Consider the following 20,845-nt stretch of genomic DNA (forward strand, 5'->3'; position numbering starts at 1 on the left):
AATAGAAATGCCCACTTTGTAGCAATTGGGCATGTCATGGTGAGTATATATAAATAGGATTGGGTTAGTTGTATCTCTTGAGAGAAATACTTTGCTCCAATTGACTAGCCACAAAATTTGCCCCCCAGGATTACTCAGGTTAAAGGAATGTTCCCAAGCAGCTGTAAAGAGTACCTATAGGCAGTGATCCAAAGAGGACGAACCGCTGACAGGGTATTGGCTGGCCAAGACTCACTGATGCCAAAAAACAATCGAGGCTATGGCGTTTGGCACAGTTGAACAGATCTGTAGATAAAGTTGTGGATAACTTTGATACTGGCAATGTCACAACATGCAACGTGATGTACTCTTCTGTGTTTGAGAATGCAGAGTTGCAGACCAGTCAATGCTGGGTCGAGTGCATCTTGAAAATTGGAGCAATGGAGGAAACTCACCTGGTCTAATAATATCAGTTTTCTTTTAGATTATGTGGGTGGCCAGGAAAGAGATGGCACCAGGATGACTGAAGAATGATCAACATTGTAATGTACAGTTGAAGTGGAAGGAATGTTTATGATGTTTGTAAACCAGACGTCACCTTCAGAGGTCTTGAAGAGTGCATGCATCAGAAGGTAAGAGCTTTTTAACACTGCCTGGGTTCGATTCCTCCCACAGTCCAAAGACATGCAAGTGAGGTGAATTGGAGACACTAAATTGTCCAACACAGTGTTCGATATGACCTTGTGAACTGATCAGCCTTGTGTAATGAGTAACTATTTTTCCTGTCATGAATGTAACCAAAGTGTAAAACATGATGCTAAACTTCTAATAAACAAAATTTTAACACCATATTAGGCATGTGGACATAATGTTTTGGCTCATAAGTTTGTCATGGTAGTCTTGGTAATTTAATAATTTTTAAACTGCTCTTTTCCTGTGGCTAAATGGTTAAAACACGTACTACTTTGTATTAAAAATGTAGATTTTCTGAATGTATGAGTTCATAATACATGCATATTATGTCTCATGGCATTTAAAAGTGGCTTGCTGAAGGAAGAGCATTTACAAGCTTCTGACACAACTATACTTTGCAGTGAACCATTAGTAATTAGTTACATTTAACCAAATGTGTTGGTTTTCTGGGGCAGACATAACATTTCAGTATGTTTTTAGTTTGGTTGGGTTGAAAGCAGATAGTAATAGGAAGTAGATTAGTGTCATTTAAAGCTTTATTTTAGTCTAAATTAGCAATTTAGAAACCAGGTTTGTTGCGAGTCATTGTCAATGTTTTTTCCTTATTATTTTATTCACTCCTGGACATAGCAGACAAATCTTACATTGTAATTAATCTGACCACAAATTTTTTGAAGTTGCATAGAACAGGCTTTTAAACAACCTACTGGATCTGCACAGAGCTTCCTGATATTTTCCTTTGTAATGGTTGTCATAATCTAATGGTTATGAAACCACTATAAACTGTAGGCTCATAACATAATCTGGAAGAGTGTCAACTGAGCTAGTGGTGTGTGTGCATAAGGTGGGGGGTGTTGACAGCCAGCATTTGCACTCTTGCACTATGCATTAGCAGAAACAGATTAATGGTAGGTGGGGAGATAGCCCAAGTCCAAACAAAATTTTAGGAAGAAAATAGCCACACTGTTGACGGCACCACCCATTTCCCTATTTCATTATCATTGTTGACAATTTCTAATTAGCGAGACCAAAGAGGAATATACAGTACACACAGATATACTCTACATAATATTCTCTTTTTTTCCAGTATTAGGTGTTACCAGACTTGCTGGCACAGGTAGTGTGACTGTAGGTGAGGTTTAAACCCAGGACAATTAGCACTTTCACATCCTCACAATTTAGACAGAATTCATGAAAATATTTATTAATAATTACTGTGCAGAGATGTCATATACAGTATGTAGTATTGGTTAGGTTTTGTACAAAAGCAGTTAAACTGTTGAATACCTGGAGCATACTGTAGTATAACTGTCAGAGTATACTTAATGCTTCTGACAAGGGATATGAGTTTCCTTGCACCTCCCAAAATTATGCAAAAGGTTGATTGGCAACACTAAATTGCTCCTAACGGTGATGGAGTGGCTAAGCGAGTGATACCCTGCGATGGATTTGTGCACTGTTTTTTTGCATTACAGCATTTAGCAGATGCTTTTATTCAAAGTGACTAACGATTGTGACAATATTTCCATAATATAAAATAATTAATATTTTGTTAGTGTTTTGGATTTTTTAAAGTATGTTTGATGATTGCTGTACATTTATTTGCTTTATTTGCTTGACTGTAATCTTTTTATTTTGGACAGCAGCAGTCTTGTAGGATTCTGTTTGGGGTGTTGAAAAACAATTAGAGCAAAGCCATGAATTGTTACTACATTTCTACCCCACTCCAGTTTTGTCACAACTATAAAATATGAATTATTAAGGTGTTGGATAACTAAGAAGCCACAGCACCTTGACAGCTTGCAATCAATGAAATTTTTTTTAAAACATAGCAGAAATTTCTTCTGTTAATTTCTTAGCAATACTGTCCTATTCAGTCACCCAGTTTCTCTTGTATCACAGTGAAAACAGAAATTCAGCACATGGAACTGTACTGTGAACAGATGGGAATTTATATTCTACAATGAGAAAATGCAATTGACAAGAGGCAGCCTATTATAACACTTAAATGTGAAGGTCTTCAGCAAAGCTCTGAAGAAAGCTGAGGTGTCAGTGAGTACAGTTTTCTACACCATCAAAAGGCACTTGGAATCTGGGGGAAAATCTGAGAGCAAGAGTTGTAGTAATATCAAAGCCACACCAACATCAGAAAAAATGTTTGTGTCAACAGCTTGATGAACAGGGTGATAGGCTGCTCACAGTGCAACACTGGTCATAGTAAACAAGACTCTGTATTAACTTTGAAGAGAAGACTTTATGCTGAAGGTTTGACAAGTCAAATGACAATAGAAACAAAGCTATCAATAAGCTGGCAACATTTTAAAAAAGAGGCTTGCCTGGCCATGCAGTGCCACCACTGGGCTATTGACAACTGGAAGATCTTATGGGCCAACAAATCAGATTTTTTAAATTTCCAGTTCATCACACAGTTCTCTACACTTTTAAATAGGTGAAACGATGGTATCCCAGTGTGCATCACTGACTGTCCAATATGAAAGGGGAAGCTTGATGGTCTGGAGCTCCCTTGTTGGATTTAGAGTTGATGACTTGCACAACGTGATGGAATTCCTGAACCAAAGAGGCTATCACAGCATTTTAAAGTGCCATGCAATACCCTCTGATCTACAGCCATTCGGTCAGAGGTTCGTATCACAGTAATGCATGACTACGTTTGAACTACAACAAGGTGGTAGGCCTTGAGTAAAACCTAATCATGGCTGGGTGTCAATGAGATCTGAGCTTGATTAATATTTATGAAAGGAGTTAAATCTATAATAGTGGTAAGACGTTCCATACAAGAATGAAATTAAACTAAATAAATAAACTAAAGGATTATATTGTGTTGTAATTAGGTTTGCATTTGACAGAATAATAAACAGAGCAATTCAGCATGTAGCTTCACAGTATATAAATAATAGTTGTTTTAATTCCCACTCTCCAGGGCTTTGGAATTATCCCCATCTCACCCCTGCTTTGTTTCTATGTTTCATAAATCAGTGTGGCCCAAAATGCTGGCAGCACATTTTAAAACCTACCTTAAGTGCTAAACATAGTTCAGTTAATATGGACTATTCCTTTAATGCAGTACATTTCTACAGCAGTCTCCATTAAAGGTTTAAGGCTACTCACAGCAGTTATTCAAACTGGTGGACAGACCACCTTGGGGGGCGCCAAAGAACTACTGGTGGATAACTGATCACTAAAGCGTTTTAAATATTACTTTCTAAAACGAGTGTATGACTTATTGATTAATGACTTTAAAGTCAAGGGTTTATTTGTTATGGCATGTTATGGCAGTTCAATAATTTTTGTAATGGCTTTTTGACTTTTTTGTCTAACTAAAAAAAACTTTTATAAATTATTTTAAAAATGCAACTTCAAATACTTAAATGGTGGTGTTAAAAATATTATATAATTTAACTTTATGGCCTCCTTATTTGCACATATGTAATCTCATCCCTAAATATTGGTACACCTGGTAAAGAGTTAAAGAGTTTCAAAAGTTAATCTTCTGGTAAATTAGCTTAATATCTTACTAACTCCTGCTCCTGCTTTGGAATCAACACATTAAAGCAATTCAAAACACTTGTTTGACAAATGCCAGAAAAAAAAACTACTTGACAGAATTTATAGTGCCAGAGTTTATGGCTGATTCTGTGTTTCCTTTTACATACTTTGACATTCTAGAAAATTGCATGCTTTAAACTTTGTGCTACCAATTAGGTAAATGCCCATTTCTGTTTATCAGTGCCCCCTGACCAAGGTGAAGCCAATAAATGAATGGCTTGCTAAGCTTGGTAGGGTTGCACTTGACTGTGCCCAGAGCCTTGGCTCAAACTTCATTTGAAACGTGCAATGAATTGAAACTCAAACTGCAAGCCAAGCAATATCGCCAGCTTCAGTGCCAAATCTCTGGACTGCTTCTGTGGCTGAACAAAAGTGAGTCCACAGTTATGTTCCAAAGGATTGTTGAAAAAAAATCAATCAAGAAAATCAATGTGCTACAATTTCTGCAATTAATACAATTTGTACAACCTTCCCTTACCAAAAATCAGCACTTCCCAGATCGTCCAGGGTCCCAAGTCCTCTAATGTGTACTCTCCTCTTTACTTCACCCCACAGGTTTTCTATAAGAGTTTAGATCTGGGGACTGAAAGCCATGGTAGAAGCCTGATCATGTTCAGTAAGCCATTTGTGTGCTGATCTGGACATATGTTTTGGATAATTTTACTACTGGAGGGTCCACATGTGACCCATTTTTAATTTCTTGGCAGAGACAGACAGATTTTGATTTAAGATGTCCTTGTATTTCATGGAGTGCCAAGTATCTTAACAAAGAAAATCTGCCTCAGAACATTAGACTACCCAACATAATTTACAGTAGGCATCAGGTTCTTTTCAGTGAAGTCATTCTTCTTCAGTATTCAGTATGTGTTGCCAAGAAGCAAAATTTTAAGTTCATCGTACCGTAAAACATGGTTTCAGTCAAAGTCTCAGCAGCGTTTAGCAAACTCCAGATGCTTACATTTGGGGTTAGATGACAGGAAAGGTTTATACCCGGCAAGCATCCTAAATCGTCTTTTGGCATGGAGGCGGCTTTTTTTTTTTTGCAATTATCCCAATTTTCCTCCCAATCTAGTCGTATTGAATTACCCGATTGCATTACCCGACACACGCCCCCTCCGACACATGGGCAGTAGCCGACTGCATCTTTTTTTTCTTTCTTTTTTTTCTTCACCTGCATGAGGCGAGTTCATATGCTGATCAGCTTTGTGTATGGAAAGCCACAACCTGATCTTATTGTCCCTCAACTCTGTGCAGACGCAATCAATCAGCCAGCAGAGGTCGTAATAGCATCAGTTATGAGGTCCCAGCTCCGGCTCTCACCCTGTTTGAACAACAGCCTAACGCTGTTCATGTAGCTGCCCAGCGCAGCCGGATGGCAAAGCTGAGTTCTGAACCAACAATTTCTGGTGCGCTGGTGCACTAGTGTGTTTTACCTGAGCGGCAATGGAGGTGGTGTTTGATGGTAATATTGGAGTCTTTGTGACCCCAATGCTAATTATTTCTGTATCTCTCCAACATAAATTCTTGTAGATTTTTTGTGGCAAAAGAAATGTGCTCCTCGTCCAGACAAGTTTGTCACAGTTCCAGTTGTTTGGAACATTTTTGCCCTCTGTGAAGATGGGCAAGTTTTTAGACAAGCAGCTATTTTTCATACTGTTGTTTACTGACTTATAAAGGTCAACACTTTCCACTTATTTGAATTATGTTCACTTGTCTTTCCCATGTTGAAGAATGACTAGGATAATTTGACCTCTGTGTCACCACACAAATTACAGTGCATTCATTCATTGGCTGATTCATTCAGTAAAAGGCAGGAAACACCACATACATGGGTTTGTTCATCACAGAGCACACACACACACACAAAATGTTTTTAAATACTACTTTTCATTATACAGTATTTACTTGTAAAGAGATCTAAATACATACATTAACTCCATACAAGATCAATTATGAACAAAAAGAGACTGTTACTACTGTTACAGTTTGTTAAATGCACGATGTCAAAATGACAGCATGTACAGTATAAACAACCTAGCCATGCAGTCTGCCTTAAACATTTGGGAAAAAATGGGTCTTTCTAAAAAGCTTACTTAATTCAACTGTGGTACTGTAACAGGGCGCCTAGATATTCCACAGTCTAATTGTTTAGACAATATACTGTCACATATACTGTACATGTACTGTAGGTCGCTTTGGATCAAAGTGTCTGCTAAATGCCGTAAGTGTAATGGAGTGGTAACGTTATGTGGAGAATCCTGCTTCTCTATCTGTCAGTCTAATGGACAATTCCTGGTTTGGTGAATGCCAGGAGAACGTTGCCTGCCTACCTGCATCAACTGTAGTTTGGTGGAGGAGGGAAAATGATATGGGCCTGTTTTTTAAAGGCTGACCTAGGCCCCTTAGTTCCAGGGAAGGAAAATGCTTTAGCATACCAAGTCATTTTAGACAACTGTGTCAGAACAGTTTGGGGAAGGCCCTTTTCTGTTCAGGCATGACTGAGCCTCAGTGCACAAAGCAAAGTCCATAAAGGCATGTTTGGGAAGTTTGGTGTGAAAGAACTTGACCAGACCAGACCAGACCAGTCCAGACCTCGACCCTTCAAACACCTTTGGGATAAACTAGAACGGAGATTGTAAGCCAGGCCCTCAAGTCCAAATTCAGTGTCTGACCTCACAAATGCTTTTATTTTAATGAATGAACAAAAGTTCCCACAGACACACTCCAATCTTAAAGAAAGTCTTCCCAAAAGATGTGGCACGGTGGCTCAGTGGGTAGCACTGTTGCATCACAGCAAGAAGGACCTGAGTTCGATCTATAGGTGGGGTGGTCTGGGTCCTTTCTGTGTGGAGTTTGCATGTTCTCCCTGTGTCTGTGTGGGTTTCCTCCGGGAGCTCCGGTTTCCTCCCACAGCCCGAAGATGTGCAAGTGAGGTGAATTGGAGATACAAAATTGTCCATGACTGTGTTTGACATTAAACTTGTGAACTGATGTAATGAGTAACTACAGTACAGTACAGTCCTAATAAGTAAATAAATAAAAGAGTGGAGCTGTTATAGCTGCAAAAAGGGTGTGGCAACTTCATATTAATGACTATAGATTTGGAATGGAATGTCATAAAAGCTTCTGTAGGTCTAATGTGTCTAAGAATGTAGCATATCTAAGAATGTCCATTTTGACGCAATGTTTTATTTGCGTTAAATTGAAGGTTTATGATTCGTTCCAGTAATGTTCCAGCCATTATATGCTTCCTTAGTTTATACGTGCACGTTAAAATCTGACTCGGACTACTTGCAGATCACTTATGATAGAAAAAAATCCGCCCCTGTGAATCTTATTGGTTGCGGATTGGGCGCCTCTATCCAATGCGTCGGCGCGCCAGGCTGCACTTCTATTTGGGAAGGAATTGGCGGCTTAAGGATCCACTGCTTCACTCTCACAGCGCCACTTGCACTCGGGCATTATGAACAGAGCTGGTCAGAGCTGCGCGCTTTTCTGAATACCGTTCCGAGCGATTACTGATCATGGAGTTTGGAACCCGCGTTCTTTTCGCCTTCCTCGCCTCTCAGGTAAAGCACAATGCGTGCGTTTTCTCTGTGCTTTGGAAACTCCGGGATCTTGCCGATCGTTGTCTGCTTGTGATTGTTTTTGCTTCGTTTTAATTGATTGGAGTTGCTTTATGGCATCTTTTGCAGATCGGCTGATTGCGCACGGTGATTCATTGATTAAATGCATTGCATGTCATAGTGATAAGGCTGCTGGAGTTGTGTGTAGTGAATCAACGGATTGTCGCTTTGGTATATGGAACTAAAATAATGTGTGTATAGTATATAGTATCTGATTTGTAGTCGTTGGTTGTATTACTTAGTGTTGTGCATTTATTGCATTGGTATTTGAGTGTTTATTGCGCAGGAAACTGAAAGCAAAGGGCTGTTTGTGAGCACTGAAACTCCGCGCATCTATATTCAGCTCAGCTGCAAAGTTCAGCGTTCCTTTGGCTTCGCTCGTTAGGGGCGGTGTGTGTATGTGAGTCTATGTGTGTGTTTGAAAGATGCAGGCGGCATGCTGACTTAACTGAGCTGGCATCCCCTAGATACCACATCATGGGACCGAGCCCTTTCTTTTCTTGCAAGATTCAGTTTTGATCTATTTTTTTGTACTACACAACTATTCAACAGCCTAATGTGGCTTAAAATTAATATGCACGATGGCACAGCCTCAGCACCTGCTACCATTTATACAACTGATCAGTGTAGGATTCTTTTAAAACACTTGGGCGGCACAGTAGCTTAGTGGGTAGTGGGTGTCGCCTTACAGCGAGAAGGTCCTGGGTTCGATCCCCAGGTAGGGCGGTCCGCGTCCTTTTCTGTGTGGAGTTTGCATGTTCTCCCAGTGCCTGCGTGGGTTTCCTCCCACACTCCAAAGACATGCGAGTGAGGTGAATTGGAGATACAGAATTGTCCATGACTGTGTTTGACATTAAACTTCTGAACTGATGAATCTTGCGTTTCTGTCATGAATGTATAAATAAATAAAATATATTTAATTTTTTAGAAAGTGTGCTATTTGGAATTGCATTTGTATTTCATCCTTATGGATGGCTGGTGATTTTCTGTTCTAAGCATTTATTTTTTGTGCTACGCTGGTCTTGTGCAGCCTGCTCATCATGTGGTTTGACTCTAAGAGAACGCCCAACAGGTGCCAATGACGCATACATCAATAGGCTTTTCATGTGTGTAATGTGTTATTCTGCTCTTCCTAATGTCGAATGTAGTCTTTGATATAGCAAGTACAAAGTAATAGAAAGTTAAAAATGACATTGCCAAATTAGGCAGTAATTTATATAAAAAAGGATTTTCGCGTGTTTGGTAAACTTGAGCGTTTACGCACCAAGAGAGGCGTTCCAGTGTTCCCCAAATACACACGCACTACTTGTAGAATGTGTGAAACAGTGTCGTGACCTATTCAATTGGGACCTTTTGAATTGTTGTAGCTATAGATGTTACTTTGTTTAGATGAATCGTTAAATCGTAGACGTTTACCTGACTGTACCTGCTGCTGTTGTGCCCGCAAATCACGACCCACCCATGCTCAGTGTGTTCAAATAGACGTGCAACGACAATAGCAAAACAGGTTGAGATCACAATACGTGGCATACATCATTACCATAGAAGTTTCCAGATGTGGACGCGCAGCTGGTGTGTGTGTCATTTTTATTAAAGTTATCCATTCATCCAGCTGCAGCGCTTTAACTGGCATGGGTTCCCTACAGAGGTACCCTTCGTGATCCTCTGCATCCACTGCGTGACTGGACTTACTTTCCTCATCATTATTATAGGTGGTATATAACAACCTGGCTATATAATACTAACAGATTTAGGCTAAGGGCAGTCTTGGCTCTTCCCCGTTTTTAGGTTATCCGTCAGAAGCGCGCAGTTCATCTACAGGGAAATCCCCTTTGCCGCAGTAGCGTCCTTTTTCCATTAGTCTGACTGAACTCCTTACATTTCTTGCACTTGATCTTTCCAACCAGCATCCCAACTGATCTTAAATACTGCCACGGAAGTTCTATATACAGCCGTTGAGACCGATAGAAAGTTTCTTTGACGTTAGACATTCGAGTCTCGCTGTTTAACGCGAGTTAGGGACCGTCTCAAAAGTGATCAGTTTTAAGACGGTCCCTAACTCGCGTCACTACTAGCGAATATCGAATGTCCAACGTTTAATCAAGTTTTTATCGGTGACCCTGGAAAGATGTTTAAGTGGCATCAAATAATGTACACACACTCGCACTGGGACTAAAACAAAAAGCCCAAACAAGCAGCAATTTCACCGAATTAGCTATAAAATTTGTCCCATCGACCGTTACAGGTGCCAAACAATTGAACCATCACTGCGCGGCAGTATTAGTCCCATGTTCTACCACCGCTTTTGCTCCAGTATGAAGCATTTTACTCAGAAGTCAGCATTGCTAACTTGGCTGTGTAGGGGATTAAACCAGCAACCATTTGAATACCAGTCCAGTGCCTTAATTACAGAGCTACCACTGTACTGTGTTTCCAAAACAACCCTACTTCCATACTAAACTAGTAAATTTAGAGCCAAAATAGCTTCAGTGAACTCATTATTCATTACAGAAGTACACAGTTGAGTACTTAGCCGTAGCATGTTTTTTCCAAGCAGAATTTCCTTACACAGTTGAATCTGTGCTTTTTGATTTACACTTATCTCTCTAAACTCACATACAGCGTACTAAACAGTATGTTTAAACAGATAAATGGATTATAGGTGGCATGGATGACATTCTGACTATACAGTAGAAGAGTCTTAGAGGCATGTTAGCAACCTTAGCAGCTCATGTACCTGGTTTATCACTTATACTAACTAAAAGCAGATAACGCTTTCCTCAGAATGAAGCTATTGCCATTTTATGTCTGTCACAATAATGCTTTGAATTATTGGCCATGTTGAAAGTCTCTAAGGTGTCCCTAAGGTAACTAAGGTAACCTGTTTAATACCATACTTGATGGTATCTTCCTGTAAAAATGCAACAGCACAATAGGTTACCATGATAGGTGGCTAATTATGACACATTGAATATTGTAAATCAGTTACATGTAACGTTTCTGCCCTCAGTTTCTTTTAAATAAAGAAAGTTACAGAGGCTCCTTACAGACTGATATATTGTGTTTAAGTTGTCCTTGCTCTGCCTAGTGAATTTCTTTCCTTTTTCATCTTTTTTTGCTCTGGGTACGATCAAATGCTAGCAATCTTATTTATAGGCTCCCAGGTAGGGCGCCAATTCTCTCTAGCACAGTAGCTGCTAAGAATCCCTATCCACCACCACCACCACCACCACCACCACCACCATAGATCCATTCAAAAGCAAACAATATGCAGTCGAGAAACCAGGACAGGCAGTGCACAGCATTGCCTCACACTTCCAGTTAAAACCTCTCTATAAACCTCCCCCTCACAGTAAATACACTGTTATTGTTGTTTCTTATTATCTGGTTTCTTTGTGGGCTCAGCAAAGTGCACAAATGGGAATGCAGAGAGAAAAATGTTACATCCCTTGGTACTAATATAGTCTTTAGTTGTTAGAAATACAGAAAATAGGTCAGCTCTTCATTTAATAGGCTAGTCACTGAGTTCTCCCAGTCGGTTAAAACACAATGTTACAAAACTACATTTGTACATATGGAAAATATATACTGTGTAAGTAGTTGTTTTTACATCATTTGTTCAATTCTACCATAATATAATCTTAAATCTTAAAATTAAATTATTTTGTCACTTACACTTCTAGTATTCATTTTAAAGTGTTCTGTGAAGATTCTGTAAAGAATAGTTGTTTTGGTTGATGCTTCCGTAAGTAACTTGTGTGTAAAAGTTAAGTAAAATCTATATTCCTCCAGCAGTGGCAATAACAGCCTGTCTTAAACTGTTGTCAAAAATAGTGATTTCATATTAATGCCAATGGTTTTGGAATGGGATGTCCAACAAGCTCCTAAACAAAATAAGTATCACCATATATGTAGTTACGTACTTAAAATCACCAGCCAGCCATATTTGACTTTACTTATTTGAAGCTGTAAAACCTGGTTTCAAGTGAGTGTCAGATTGATAAACATAATTTGACCAATAACAGGGCCTGCATTTGTTGTGTGCCTAGTTTCTGATGCCCACTGTCTTCTCTTTCATTTTCTTCAAAGGTGATTCTTGTTTCAATGGTAATGAAATGTATTTGTTTCAGACAGGTTGTCAGACAGGTGCTCAACACACACCTAGAATCAAATAGACAGATCCAGTGCTCTTCGTAGACTGTATGTCTTGATGAAACTTGCAAGAAACTTGCTTTAATTGTCTTCATTTACAGACAATTCCTGCTCTCTTCAATCTATGTGAAAGAAAGACATACATAAGATTAAGAGAAAAAAAAACCATGTTATAGTGGAAGCTGTTTCTCACCTGTGCCCAACAACAGAACATTATTGGTTTAATTATCTGGAAGGCTATTTGTCCTAAATTCATTAAGTGTAGCCTACTGAATGAGTGAGCGTCTGGGGAAGATAAAAGCCGATTTAGTTTTATGTTTAATCTAGACAAAGTGAATGGGTACTGGGGTACATGTTAACATAATGTTCTAGAGCTGCTACAATGGCAAAACATTTGGAAGTCAATACCAGTAAAATTAGTCGATAAGTTATAAGACACTTTAGCAAAGGTATGTGGACTTTTTGGACTTCCTATTCCAAATTCATGGACAATAATATAGATTAATTACAGTTAATGAGTGCCACAATTGTATTGTAAACACATTTTTTGTATTTTTGTTTTTTTGTGTCCAAAATAAGCTTCAGTTGGTTATCTGGGCTTCAAGTGAGGTTAGGTTTGACTTGATCAAAAATCCATTTGTTTGTCTTCTTTGCCATCCAAGGTATCCAAGTATTATTCAAAATAATCCTCAGTTTGGTTATCTGGGCTTCAAGTGAGGTTAGGCTTGATTTTATCAAGAATCCATTTGTTTGTCTTCTTTGCCATTCAAGGTATTATTCCAGTCGTGGTGTTTGTTCATACTGTTCTACATTACTACCACTTTCTCTGTTACACTGTATTTTTTAAATAAATCATGAAGACCTGCTAGAAAACTCAGGTTTAATATTTTACTGGGTTTCTACAGGCTTGTCTGTTATCTGTTAAAAGAAGTTGGCAGCATTTGCATCCCTAACAGAAAAGTGAATGTTACTTAAGTGGCATAGTACATTATTTCATGTACCCTTGAAGGTGGTATTTCATTAGCAAGCGCTTGCACATTTTTACTATTTTCATTCCTGAGCATGTGCAATAAGAAAAAACAAACCCTGGCACTGCCACTCACCTCATGCTCAGTTTATAACATCTTTATACGTTGTTCAAACGCAGTGTACAGGCAGCAAGACTCACAGAGGCTTCATCTCTCTCTCTGTCAGTCTGTCTTTCTATTTTGTCGCTTGTTTTTCATTTATTCTCATGAGTCTTTGCTCTGTCACTTGTACGTTTCCATTCTAGGAAAGGAACTCAATTTTTCTCGCTCACTGTTGAGGGGATGTGGGTAAATATGGATGGCTTTAGTTTTAGCAACACACTTCTATTCACCTCTACTGCTACCTAAAATAGTGTGGACAGGTTTTGTATTGTGATGACGGCGTACCACGAGGTTATCTGTTTTGGGCTTAAGTTAACAAAAAGTCAGAATGACCCTCATGTGGAACAGCTTGTGACTGCTAAATGTAAGCATGTGACATCCACAGGCGCTTTGCATCTAAAAATATTTCCTTTTTATTTTATTTTGCCATGTGCTGTGTTAGCTGAATCCTTGATTTCATTAATTTATTCATTCACTGTCTGATTTCCACTGCTTTATCATATTTAGGGTTGCAATGGGTACAATTCACTGGGCGAAAGGTAGGATACACCCCAGACAGGTTGCCAGTCCATCACAGGGTGCACACACCCATCTAGGGCAATTTTAATATCTCCAATTAACCTGACTGCATGTTTTTGGACTGTGGGAGGAAAGCAGAGCTCCCAGAGGAAACCTCCACAGACACTGGACCTTCTTGCTTCAGCCGTCAAACTCCGGACCTTCTTGTTGTGAGATGACAGTGCTACCCTTGAAGTTTCTTCACTCATTTTCACTTACCATGTTTCTTCACTTACATTTATTTCTTGTGTCCATCTGGGTTTTCATTTGAGTGCTTTGGTTTTTGTTTCTTGTGTTTTGTTTATGCCATTCTTGCTCTGTCCCTGCACCTTGTCTATTACTGGTTCATAGTTCATGTTCCCCCTGTGTGTTATACTGCTTTCTGGAGTAAACCACATTCTGTTTCTGGTTTAATGAGTATGTATTTGCCTGTGGTCCCACTGTCTGCCTGAGATTTTTCCTAAGCTGTGAAGTACTGGATTTTCTCTAATAAACAATTGATTGCCCATCTTTTACTGAACATTCACACCCTGCATCTTCCACTACAATTTTTTATTGGTAGCAATGTTTTGTCATAATTTCTAGGACCAAAATAAAGCAGCACATTAACAGCCAGATTAATTTGTAGGCTTCTATTAAATAAGCTTAATAATGCAAACTCAAAACATAAAATTGACACCATATGATGCACCATATGGACCATTAGTATGTCTAAAACTTCAAAATTTTAATCCACGCATTTATTTTCTTGTTTTCCTATTCAGCAATATGATTTTGACTAATACAACACAGGTTATCAACATGAAACTCATTTAAAATCTCTGGACAGTGACTGGAGGCTATGAACTACCCACTTTCCAAGGGTGCATGATGCTGCATGGGTCTGGTTTCTACCAGCTGAGCAAATGTGCTTCCTGGAGAAATAATGGATTAAGAAATCTCTAGGTTGTGATTATTTGCTACAATGACATTATGATATATGACATTGGTGATACAATGTCTGTTATGTAGGTTGTCCCTTTATATGACGACATTAGCGGTTTCAGGGTGTGTGGACTTCTTTACCCACTGTCTCTCGGGCGCTGGCATGTTAATACACATTTTGCAGTGAGACTTGCTGTCTGTCACTTTGTGTAAGTGTTTGCAGTTTTGTAAACTGGCACCTGTGGGGCCAGAGGTGATGTTGGGATTGCTATCTATGCCAATCTGAGATACACTCTGTCTCTTTCGCTCTCTCGTCCGGGGACTGATTTGGCTGTGAATGGGGAGAAATGTCATAGTGAACAGGGTGCATGTTTATCTCTAGATGCTCATGTGGCATTTTCCCCTGGGTGTTAAAGGAGGGCATAGAATACTAATGGGAGGGCTGGTGATTGCACAGCCAGGCCAGCATCTGCCCTCTGTTGGGAGGGTGTGTGTAAGGTGGTAGGGATGACTGATGGCAGATGACAGTCTGAGCGATTAGTGGAAGACTGAGATTGCTATCTCTTTTATTTATGAAGAGCTATGTGGACATGCCTGAGGAGTTCATCATAACAGCCCCGCTGATCTTGTAACATGGGCAAAAGTACTGTGCTTTTATTGTTTAATTTATACATAGATTTAACATTTAGATGATGTCCTTTAAATGTAGTTAGTATGTATTTATTTTGATCATTTATTTGATGCATCACAGGGCAATACACACTCACAGCTAGGGGCAATTTAGAGCCACCAGTTGACCATTTGTATGTTTTGAGAGGGAGGAGTCCCTGGTAGTGGGAGTTCCCAGAATACACCCAGGTTGTATGAAGAGAAAATGCTAAACTTCTTACAGACATTGACTCGAGGTGAGGATTGAATCCATGTTGCTGTGAAGTTCTCACTCTACTAGCTGCAACCAATATCTAATGATATCCTTATAATTCATGGGGCATAACAGTGGCTGGGTGGGTAGCATTGTCATCTCACAGCAAGGAGCTCCTGCGTTTAATTCCCAGGTGGAGTGGTCCTGGTCTTTTTTGTGTAGAGTTTGCATGTTCTCTATGTCTGTGAGGGTTTCCCCTGGGTGCTCCGGTTTCGTCCCACAGTCCAAAGACATGCAGTCAAGTTAACTAGAGATGCTAAATTGTGTGTGTGTGTGTGTTAATGTGTGTATGCTTGCTCTGTGATGGACTGGCGACCTGTCCAGGATCTTTCGCCCTGTGAATTGTACCCACCGTAACCATGAATAGGATAAAGCGGTGGTAAAACAGACTGAATAAATAATAATTCATTTATATTTAGTCATTTCTTTCAGTCAGGGTCATGCTGGGCCTGGAGCAATCTCAGAAAAACTAAGCTCACTGCAGGAATAAACCTTGGACTGGACTTCTGTGCAGAAAACCTTGACTTAGACACAGACAGCACCCAGAGAGACAAGTGGGAATAGAACCTTTGCATCATCAGCAATACCATGTGCATGACCGAGTCAGGCTGTTACAGCAACAAGAGGGTAGGGGGAAACTCTATATTATACCTATGCTGTTGGAATGCAGAAATCAGTGTTGGAATTCCAGTGGTGCTATTGGCCAGCCAGTCGTCTACACACAAATGATTAGCTGAGATCAGTGGCTCGGATAAATTGCGATAGATTGGTCCTGTCCAAGGTGATACCAGACCCACCAAGACTCTGACCAGAATAAAGTGCATGATGAGGATGAATCTAATGATGAGGATGAAACACTAATCTGACCTTGTAGTGTAGATTTTGTCAAAGATACTTGTTTGAACCCTGCACTACAATAACTCAAACTAATTTTAAGGTCACGTTTTGTATAAACGTGGGCTAAATCTTTACTGGTTAACACATTATTAGTATGGGACTATATTTGATCACATCACTCAGCCCCATGTACCATCAAACTGGAATATTTCACTTGGTTATTATGAGGATGTCTGTTTTGGACTATTGGGGTTGTATTGGAGGAAAAAAATAGACCGTTCCCTGACAATCAATTTATAATTCTGTTGGCCTGGAGCCAAAGCCTGTCCTAGTGCAATTCTAGATTCCATGTTAGCTAGATTGATTCCAGGGTCCTTCCCTTGTCCATATTTTTTCTGCTGTCCAACATTTCTGACATTTACTAAGCCCTGGGCAGAGGGCATGTTTGCTCTTAGCTTTGAACATTTCTCTAAATGCTCTTCACTTCATTGGCCTTGTCTCAGGCATAGCTGAACAGCAGTCAGATGAGTGTAAACCTCTTTTCTTTGCTTAGTCGTCCTCCATCCTCTCTCAGCCGCTCTCAATTTGCTCGGATCCTCAGAATTCCGCTTAGACCAAGTCTCGCATCTTAAAGTAGCCAAATCGGTCAATGCCAAGCACACCCACCTGCATTTCCCAGGCATTCTCCTAGATGGCGACATGGTGCGGGAGATTCTTGGGGGCTGGGCAGGAGAGAAGGACCAGGCTACAGGGCAATACTTTGGCATGCTAGTGCCGGTCAGTTTGTTTTTGGATAACGACTGCTAAATAAATCCTTCATTTTGGCTCTCAAAAGCTTAACACCATGGTTTGAGCACTCAGTTCAGCAGAGCCAAGCGGCCTGAAGAGCCCCTACTCGACAAGAAAAACAGGCCTGGGGTTACGCTCTGGGATATTAAACTAGAAAGTTAGAAAAATGCCAAAACTGGCTTTTGCTATGTGAGAAAGCAGCATTTCTGTATGCACAATGAATTTCTCTGAAATCTAAGCTTCTTTAACTGAATAGAGTCTGAGCATGGCTGTATGCCAGTGATTGGCACAGTTGAATTTAATTTAGATGCTTGGCTGTTGATTTGGCTACCATTCTTACAATCCTTGTAAATGTGTCTTTTTTATTTTCACATTTTATGCCAAGTCTCAGCATTCCGTAATTTGATGAAGTGGGTCTGATGCAACAAAACAGTGTAAATATTTTTCTCTTTTCAATAGTTAAACCATGAATGCTGACTTTAGCTCAGAAAATCATGGCCAGAAATTCATACTTTTCAGCCACAGTAATTACTAAAAGCTTTATATAATTAATTAAAATAAATGAAATGGAATTATAGATACTATATGAAATGGTTCCAATGCGGCAGGCTGAGAGACTTGTGTCCACACAACGGCATGGGCACTAAATCGGACTCAGTATGTGAATATATATATACTGATCAGCCATAACATTAAAACCACCTCCTTATTTCTACTCTCACGGTTCATTTTATTAGCTCCACTTACCATATAGAAGTCCATCTGTTTCTCTACATACCTTTTTACCCTGCTTTCACCCTGTTCTTCAATGGTCAGGACTCCCACAGGACCACCACAGAGCAGGTATTATTTAGGTGGTGGATGATTCTCAGCACTGCAGTGACACTGACATGGTGGTGGTGTGTTAGTGTGTATTGTGCTGGTATGAGTGGATCAGACACAGCAATGCTGTTGGAGTTTTTAAATACCGTGTCCACTCACTGTTCACTCTATTAGACACTCCTGCCTTGTTGGTCCACCCTGTAGATGTAAAGTCTGAGACGATCACTCATCTATTGCTGCTGTTTGAGTTGGTCATCTTCTAGACCTTGGTCGCAGTGGTCACAGGACGCTGCCCACGGGGCGCTGTTGGCTGGATATTTTTGGTTGGTGGACTATTCTCAGTCCAGAAGTGACAGTGAGGTGATTAAAAACTTCAGCAGCGCTGCTGTGCCTGATCCACTCATACCAGCACAACACACACTAACACACCACCACCATGTCAGTATATCCATCATATATTCATCATCATATATCATATATTCATCCCCATATTTGATTTTCCCAGATCTATTTTCTATTTATACTTTCTGCCATGTACATCTTACGTATGTTCATCCTGTATCACTCACCCCATTATTTACATTTTTTACACTATATATGGTATATATTTTTTAACTTTATTTTTTATCTTTATGGCAACAGTTTGGGGAACTCTTGGTTTTTGGAGTTTTGTCTAATGAATTTAATTAATTGTCTTTTTATATTAATTACCCTACATACAGATACACATGTGCAAAACTAACAGGGTTTGGGTTAACGGGTTCGAAATTAATTTAAAATTCCTTTTAAGTGGTATCATTCATCGAACAGGGATGTCTTTGTTGTTACTGGTTAACCAGTTAATCACTAACATTTCTTGTCTACTTAAACCCAACTATTAATTAATTCATTGTCTGTTTAACCACTGCATTATCCTGGTCAAGGTAAGAGTGGGTTTGATTTGCATTCTCAGCATTTAGCAGACGCTGTTGTCCAAAGCGACTTAAATTATCACTGAATGCAATTTAAGCAGTTGAGGGCCTTGCTCAGGGGCCCAACAGTGGCAACTTGGCGAATGTGGGGCTTGAACCGGCAACCTTAAGATTACTGGTCCAGTACTCTAACCGCTGAGCTGCCCTGTTTATTGGGGGATTTATTGGGCGAAAGGCTGGGAATACCCTTGGCAGGTCACCAGTCTATCACAGGGCAGACAGACACACACATACACATTCACACACTCCAATTGGCCTGACTGCATGTTTTTGGAAAATGGAGCACCTGGAGGAAACCCAGCTCTTCCTAATGTACTTAAACCCAACTATTAAATGAATTCAGTTAATAGGTTGATTGGTTAACTATTATGGCATTTACTTTTTCACACAGTGCCAGTGTTTTTTCTTCAATAAAAGAAACTATTAACGACTATTTTGTATTTACTCATGTTATCAGAACTGATTAGTGAATGATGCAAAAATAGAGAAGACCATGAGAGGGCAAATTTATTTTTATAGTGCTGGTCTTATTTGTTAGTTACAGCTAACAGTTATTTACATTAATATTAATATTGTTTACTATTAATATTTGGCAGTGTGTAAGTTGTAATTTAAAATCCAATTTAGCTGCATTTATAAACAAATCATTTCACAGTTTAATTTTAGTAGATTTGACAGCACATATTCACTTCAGTTTCATTTGTCTGTGTTAGCTGACACAAGCAAAATTAGCGTTTTAAACCTTGTGTAGAGAGGAATTCTTGGCAGAGCTATACATACAGAGCAGCGAATACAGAAACATAAACAAGATTTTGTAACGCTGACTATTTTAAGTGCCTTAAGACTATCCTTCCATAATCACATTGCTTTTAAAGTGTCATGCATATTTCCAAGAAAATGAGGTAAACCTCGGTCCTGAAGCTACATTTCTGCTGGAATATAAAAAGCTCCCTGACATGCTGATGATGTGCCAGCGACGTTTGGTTGATCAGCGTGTTAATCTGTGTCAGTCTTGTGATAGCAGCTTTTCTGGACTGTTTTTGAAGAAATTTGAGGTGGCACTGTTAGAAAGGAAGTAAGGTTCCACGTTCCTGGACTGATGCTGTTTTGAATGAAATGGAAATGTGGGTCTGTACAGGTATATAGGGTGGCTTAGAAGCTTTGTGAGCTGGCATAAACCCAGCTGCTCAAAGGCTGGTGAGATTCTCAGTTTAACTTCTGCATATTTATAGACAAGGTCAGCACTTGTTAGAGGTGAACCGATTGGTTTTTGTGCCTTCTTTTGGATTTGCTGCTTCAGTTCCTTTTTCTGCAAGCCGAGAGGTTCATTAATTAAAAATCGCTGTTATTAACAGGAAGACCAAGAATATGTAGTCTATGTTTGGAATCCAACCAGCCAGCTATTCAGAGAGTATTAATTGAGTGTCTGTGGCTGAGACACTTCTGCTGTAATCAACTGTTCCTCTGTTTCAGTTTTTAGTGCAAAATTTTGTGTGGTACCCAAAATGTATTCTAGAAGTACCTAATTACTTTTATTTATGTAAATTGCTTATAGACTACTTTTATACTTTGTTTAAAGCTGTAGGACCAGTCAGACTTCCTTGTAAAATGTATATGTTGGGATATATTATGTATGTTGAGATGGATGCGCTGCAGTGCATCTCTGGTGCCCAGCCATTCACATGATCCTCCAGAAAACAGGATTTGTCGAAACAAACAAGCGTCTCTAATTCTGTAACCTGTATGCCAATTGTAGGTTCTTTTGATGGTGGACAAGAGTTGCACTCTTCCTAATCTGTCAGCAGTGTGTGGTTTGCCCTTCCTCAGAACACTGTCAGTAGGTTCTCACTACAGCTGCCTTGCTGTTTTGGAGAT

The 20,845-nt window shown here is 39.5% G+C and overlaps 1 protein-coding gene across 1 annotated transcript in view; it reads left to right on the forward strand.

Annotated features, from left to right (window-relative positions):
• The first annotated feature begins 7,740 nt into the window (after window positions 1-7,740).
• The window catches only part of cdh13 (cadherin 13, H-cadherin (heart)), a 399,576-nt gene continuing 386,471 nt past the window's right edge, over window positions 7,741-20,845 (forward strand). The window contains 1 exon segment of the mRNA XM_063004232.1: window positions 7,741-7,808. Within this exon segment, the coding sequence (XP_062860302.1) occupies window positions 7,764-7,808 (45 nt within the window). The 5' untranslated portion in view covers window positions 7,741-7,763.

This window comes from Trichomycterus rosablanca, chromosome 11, assembly GCF_030014385.1.
Source record: "Trichomycterus rosablanca isolate fTriRos1 chromosome 11, fTriRos1.hap1, whole genome shotgun sequence".
In the NCBI taxonomy this organism is placed as follows: domain Eukaryota; kingdom Metazoa; phylum Chordata; class Actinopteri; order Siluriformes; family Trichomycteridae; genus Trichomycterus; species Trichomycterus rosablanca.